Genomic DNA, 6,369 nt, shown 5'->3' with positions numbered 1-6,369 from the left:
TGCCAGACGCAAGCTGGACGACTTTTACTGGTTAAATGTTCACTTGTCAAACTGACTGCACAGTAGTAAAACCAGTAGGCTGCTGAGCGCAGGTCAATGAGTGCATGCGCAAGCAAATAACTATCATAAATCAGAGTATCACTTTAGTTTAAATTGATAGTTCAACCCAAAAAATGTTATTCTGTCATCGTTTACTACATCATTCTGACATCATTTACACAAAATAAGATGTTTTTAAAGAGTGCTGGAATATGTATTGACATCCAGTATGGAAACACACAGAAATCAATGGTTACAAGTTTCCAACATTCTTCAAACTCAATCATTTTTTGAGTTTAACAGGAAAAAAACTCAAAGGTTTAGAACTGCTTGAGGATGAGTAAAAAAATTTTAATGAACTATGACTTTAAGTACCAATTCCCACTACTGGCTTATTTCCTCTCTATCATTGATGACGGTAAATCAGTAAAACGGCTCAGCAGAAAACCAAATTTGTAATGGATAAAACTTAAAAGAGCTAAGAGAGTGTGATATTTTATTTCAAAATCTGATTTACAGCTTGCTTTGGTACTCAAACATGTCCCCATAAGTTGGTAAATTAGTGTCAAATCACTGTTGTTTCATGTGTCATGTTAATAATATATTTATTTAGGTATTTATTAATATTTGTTACAGCTGAAAACAATGACTTTGCTAGTGCATATATAATGTGAATGACAATTAAATTAAATCAAAATAATTATGCTGTCTCTTTTTCAAGCATTAATCATATTTGATATTTACTACAAAATGCACATGCACCCAAATTGTATTGTCTCACCTTTGTTCTGAAGGCCCACGAAGGCCCCATTTTCTGATGCGTGTCTGCTCCAGGATAGAGTAGTATAATATCTTATGTCTTTTTAATTAATAATAAAGTTGAGTTTTTAAGGGCCTAAATTATATAAAGTGTCATCCCTCTTCAGAGGAAAACTGGAATACAAGTATGCAAGCTGCCAGTTTGGATGTTGATATTACCAGTTTTTAACCAGTTTGATAAGACAGCTGAGAGTACAGGTCTGGGGTCAGCTCTGAATACCATATAGGGGCTGTCTGACTTTTGTATGTGACGCCTTCAAAGATATTGTTCGGAATTACTCACATAAACACACGCACATAGAAATGTATCTGTGTTTTAGCCAATCAGCTTCATTCATTTATTTTATTTTCGGCTTAGTCCCTTTATTAATCCGGGGTCGCCACAGCGGAATGAGCCGCCAACTTATCCGGCACATGTTTTATGCAGCGGATGCCCTTCCAGCCGCAACCCATCTCTGGGAAACATCCATACACACTCACTTACACTCATAAACTACAGACAATTTAGCCTTCCCAATTCACCTACCGCATGTCCTTGGACTGTGGGGGAAACCGGAGCACCCGGAGGAAACCCATGCAAACGCAGGGAGAACATGCAAACTCCACACAGAAACGCCAATTGACCCAGCCGAGGCTCGAACCAGCGACCTTCTTGCTGTGAGGCGACAGCACCACCTACTGCGCCACTGCGTCGCCCGCCAATCAGGTTAAAACACCTATATGTATAATGCAGTTAATGAGGTTATGTAAGAGTATATGATAGAGATTGTAAGCAGATCAAAACTATTTTATTTGTTGATGATCTAAAAATGTCATAAAAGACCCATCTTATGAGAAACATCTCACCATGATTAAACAGTTTACAATGGATTTCATCTAGTCATCTTATTTGAGTGTCTAAAGGATCTTTAGAATACTCTATTATAGTGTGTGATGTGTGTCATACATACCACAGATGCAAATGGTCATGATGAACTGATTATTTCCAACTTCACTATGTTTGTTAAGGTTAGATGGATTTTAAAAACCATGCTTCATTCAAGACATGGGAAAAAGTGCTGATTGAGTAGCAGTGTTGTGTATTAATAGGGTATGTGGACATGTGCTGTGATTACCTTGAAAACAATATGGATCATTTTTTGGTTAAAGTATAAATATTCAAAGTGATGCATAGATTACACTCTATCTAATCTTAAGCCTAATTTAATAAGCTGTATCTTTCTATCTCTTTGTGGGATATATGCAAAGGCGCAGTCGGAACCTACGGTCATGTATTCTGATCCTGTCCAGAAGTATCTGAATTTATACTTATATACAAACTTTATTCCCAGGCTTTTGAAATTGACATTAAAATTGGTGTGGAATTAGCATTGTTTGGCTGTTCAGACTAGGCTCCAACTTGGCCGAAACATCAACAACTCTCCCTTATGTTTGGCATGGTGCTGGCAAGAAAGTGATGGAGTGGAAATCCACAACACCTCCAGGTTTTTTAAATGGTAAAATGGTTTCTGCCCTCAAGCTGCAAAGGTTACGTTTCTTTAGATTTGGCAAACAGACGATGTATGACAAAATATGGGGCCCCTTCCTTAGATGTACAGGTTAATAATGTCTCTGTAATTATTTTTTTGTAATGTTATTTTTTTCTCCTTCCTTTTTTTACATGTCATTCTATTTTGTTTCTCATTCCTTTAGTCTGGCTGAGATTTTTTTATTTATATATTTTTTGATGGTGCTGTATAATTGCTGTATTGTTTGCTGGTGTTTTGGTGCATGTTCTAGTTGGTATCAGGTAATAACACAGAGATAATTTTGTTAACATATATACATGATATACACTATTGGATTTGGAAGTTTCATAAAAACTTCTATAAAAAAGTAAAATAAAAGTATAAATATTCAGTACATGCCAAATGATTTGTCATAGATGAAGTAATGGTGGCACTTTTACTTTAAAAACATGGTAAAACATGGTTACTCATGGTTGCGACACATTTTTAAAAGAATTTCTTTAACAACTTCAGTGTTAAACTGTATCTCCTTTAAAAACTAAAACGCTGGAAATCAAAGCAAACAAATGAACATCATTTTACTGATTATTCCTATTATATTATTCCGCATGTTATGATATGTCTATGCTGGACATAAGGGGTATGTGTGACTTCACTTGATTCAAGACAATAGAATCAAATATAATCAGTCTTTATGTCTACACTGGATTGGGACATTCCAAATTTCCAGCACTGAGCACTGTCTTTCTGATGAAATGTTACACCGAAGTCCAAACTCTGTGGCCATTAAAAACATCCTGTGGCATTAAAGGGTAAGGTGTGTAACCCCATCCTGGCCAAATTCCCTCCATCAGCCCTCCATGGCCTCCCAGTTATCCACACTTACTCAACTGGCTCCATCACTGTCTCCACCTACAGCTGGTGTGTAATGGGACATTACATGTGCGCTATACATCTACATACCTTCTTTCCAGTACCAAGGTAGTAATGTTTGACAAAACACAACAACTATGTACTGTACAACAATAAAAACAACACTTTAGTAACTTAAATACTTTAACCATTATATTAGCACTGTTAATAAACTAATAAACTGTTATGAATACTCTAGTAAACTTCTGTTTTTACAACTGTGAACTGTTGTGTTTTTTGTTTTATCTAGAGAACTTAATGAATTGGGTAACTTGTTAGTAGCTGTTGTATTACCACAGCAACTATTTACCACAACAGATTAATTCAAGTAATTCTCTGTAAATCACAAACAGTAGTATATAATTTATAATACTATAGTATTTTTTCATGGGTAATCTTCTGTTTTAACTCTTTTTTATTAATTTCTTAATGTCTACAAATTAGTGGTACAGTGATGTCAAAAGCTCAAAGGGAATTAGAATTTTCATTTCATGGCCCCTTTAAAGCGAGAGGTTCCACAAGACGGATTACACCAGATCAGTTGAGAAGACTGTGAAAGTGTGGAGTACTTGAGCAACCCCACACTGATTTCAGCCAGTGTGAATGAAGCATCAGGGAGCTCCTCTCTAAAGAAGAAAAGGTAAGCGCTTCAAAAACAAGTTCTAAAGTTTTAGTGCTTATTATACTAGTATATCATCATTCATGTTGATTATGCTCCAAACAAGTGTACAAGTTTTGTTTATACACTTCCTGTGTTTGCTTGCAGAATTTAATGAAATATTAATAAATACTATTACTAAGTGCAGAGAAACTTGAATCAACTCATAAAGAAAGTTATGAGAGCTGTCTCTGAGAGGTATCTTTTCACATTTGTACCTAATAGTATACAGTGCTCAGCATGATTAAGTACAGCCCATTTTAAAAATGAATAGTTGTATCTATTTCTCAGTGCATATAGGCAATGTATTTTGGTGCGTTTAAACAAAACAGATTTATTAAACAGACATACTTATTAAAATAATATTTTAGTCACCAAACATATTTAGAAATTGAAAGATAATACAATTAAATTCAAGCTAAATATTGCAAAAACAAATTCAACCTACAAAATGTCAACTAAATATTCCAATTTTTTTTCTTCTCTTGATTTTTCCTCTTATTAAAAATTGTTTTTAATATTTTTCTATAACATAAATTTGGGTGTACTAGTTTTTGGACTGTTATCATAAGTTATTTTGTTAGATAAGCTCCAGATTTGGCTTCAGTAATCTAATGTATTTGCACAAATGTAATATTGTACAGCTTCCTATTAAAAATATGAATTTAAAAGAGAGATTTGTGAGGGGTGTACTTATATATGCTGAGCACTGAATATATATTAGAACCTTTATGAACAATTTCAAGTTGTACAATTTTATACTTTCTACATACTATTATGTACCTTTGAAGTACAAATGGACACTTTAGATTCAATTTAGGACATTTTTGCAAAGGTACCTCTCCAGTAAAAGCTCTCATATCTTTATTTCTGAGAGTGTATCACAAAAATAAAGTATATGCTTGAATCAGTATGCTAGTTATAATGGTGCCTGATGCTCAAGAAGAAACTTGATCAAAATACAATGAAAAAAACTATTCAAAGATGATTCCTTGGATTTACTCAATTTTTTTACGTTAAGTGGTTATAAACAATTTATTTAGGCTGAATTTAAACAAATAAAGTTGAACATCATTAAATTTAATATGTTTGTTTAAATTCAACACAAAATAAACAGTTTTGCATGCAACACTTTACATTTGCACATGAATGCAAGTTATTCTATTCTTCTCATTCATGTGTAAAAGGGCAAATTATATATTATTGTTTATTTCTAGAGTCTCTTCTGACATCACAATGAGCAGTCGAGTGGATGATGTGATGCAGCTTTGCTGTGAGGTCTCAGACAGCAGGAAGATTAAAGCAGCAGTGAAGAGCTCTGGAAAGGGAGCAGCAGCAGCGGGTGGAGGTGCTTTCGTAGGGGGAATGGTCGGAGGCCCAGCCGGTATAGCTGTTGGTAGGATCATGCCTCTTTTTTCAGTGCAATACATGAACTTTCATCTATTTCATCACAGGGTGGTGCTGAGTGCAGTGTTTCACAACCTTATTTTTACAGCCCACTTTCCTCTCACCGGGGCAGTTCTAGGGTCAGTGGTTATTTGGGGCTTTAGTCTAGACTTTTGTCAATGCATAAAAAGGTTTTGATTTCATATTAGAACACTACAAAGATGGGGAGGTGCTAGGGAGACATACAATGAGTTTTTTACAGTGATGCCAAAGAAGAAACCTTTTGGCTCTACAAACAACCTTTTAGGAAAAGATCTTCAAATGACCATTTTTTATAGTGTGAAGAATATTTTTATAATCTAAAATAAGTTTTCATGTTAAGAACCTACTGTTCAGTCAATACCATCAATACCAATATAAAACCTTTAGGTTATGCTTATTACCTTATTGGGTTGTTATTATTATCATTACTTGAATTCATGAATTCCTAGTACTCAAATTTTTGCCTTGATGTAATGTTTTGAAAGATGAACACGGATTTTATTAATGCTATGCGCCTTTACAGATAGACCCCCAGATATATTCATATGTCATATTATTCTAGGTGGTACTTTGGGAGGTCTGCTGGGAACTTGGATGACCAGTGGCCAATTCAAACCTTTTCCTGAGATCATTGCAGAGCTTCCCCCTAAATACAAGGAGATCCTGTACTCTGATGTCATGGCTGCTCTGGGCTCTCTGGACTGGACAGATGTGGCTAGTCTCATTGCTCTGGTTATGGGAAGCTTCACTCTGCAGGAGCAAGTTCTTGCTGCTATAAACACATACGCCACCAAAGAGCTCAATGCTGAATTGCAGTATGGAAAGTGACCAGTAAAGAGTTAAAGCAAGCAGCAGTGTTTCCTTTCCAATTATGAAATGCAGACAGATCTGCTTCTGTTCCTGTTTTTCTGCAACTTCTCTTCTTTATTATTAAAACAAAACGCAATATCATTTGTATGGTGTGAAACACATTAATTTCTTGTGCATAATGGAAGTTACTCTAAT

At 35.0% G+C, this 6,369-nt stretch overlaps 1 protein-coding gene across 1 annotated transcript; it reads left to right on the top strand.

The window, feature by feature from the left end:
* Window positions 1-3,809: 3,809 nt before the first annotated feature.
* Window positions 3,810-6,315, top strand: si:ch211-260e23.8 (protein C19orf12 homolog). The gene is made up of 3 exons (XM_056462910.1): window positions 3,810-3,918; window positions 5,154-5,332; window positions 5,927-6,315. Exons 2-3 carry the CDS (start codon window positions 5,173-5,175, stop codon window positions 6,190-6,192), a joined length of 426 nt encoding a protein of 141 aa, XP_056318885.1. The 5' UTR covers window positions 3,810-3,918; window positions 5,154-5,172; the 3' UTR covers window positions 6,193-6,315.
* Window positions 6,316-6,369: the final 54 nt, after the last annotated feature.

Source organism: Danio aesculapii, chromosome 7, assembly GCF_903798145.1.
Source record: "Danio aesculapii chromosome 7, fDanAes4.1, whole genome shotgun sequence".
NCBI lineage: Eukaryota > Metazoa > Chordata > Actinopteri > Cypriniformes > Danionidae > Danio > Danio aesculapii.
Note: the sequence above shows the minus strand (reverse complement) of the source record. Positions and strands in the feature narration are given on the sequence as shown.

What these genes read in the sequence shown, in the direction of transcription:
- si:ch211-260e23.8 (XM_056462910.1), top strand. Translation starts at nt 5,173, where the DNA reads ATGAGCAGTCGAGTGGATGATGTGATGCAGCTTTGCTGTGAGGTCTCA. An exon ending in CCCAGCCGGTATAGCTGTTG is followed by an intron (nt 5,333 to 5,926) that starts GTAGGATCATGC and finishes ATATTATTCTAG; the next exon opens with GTGGTACTTTGGGAGGTCTG.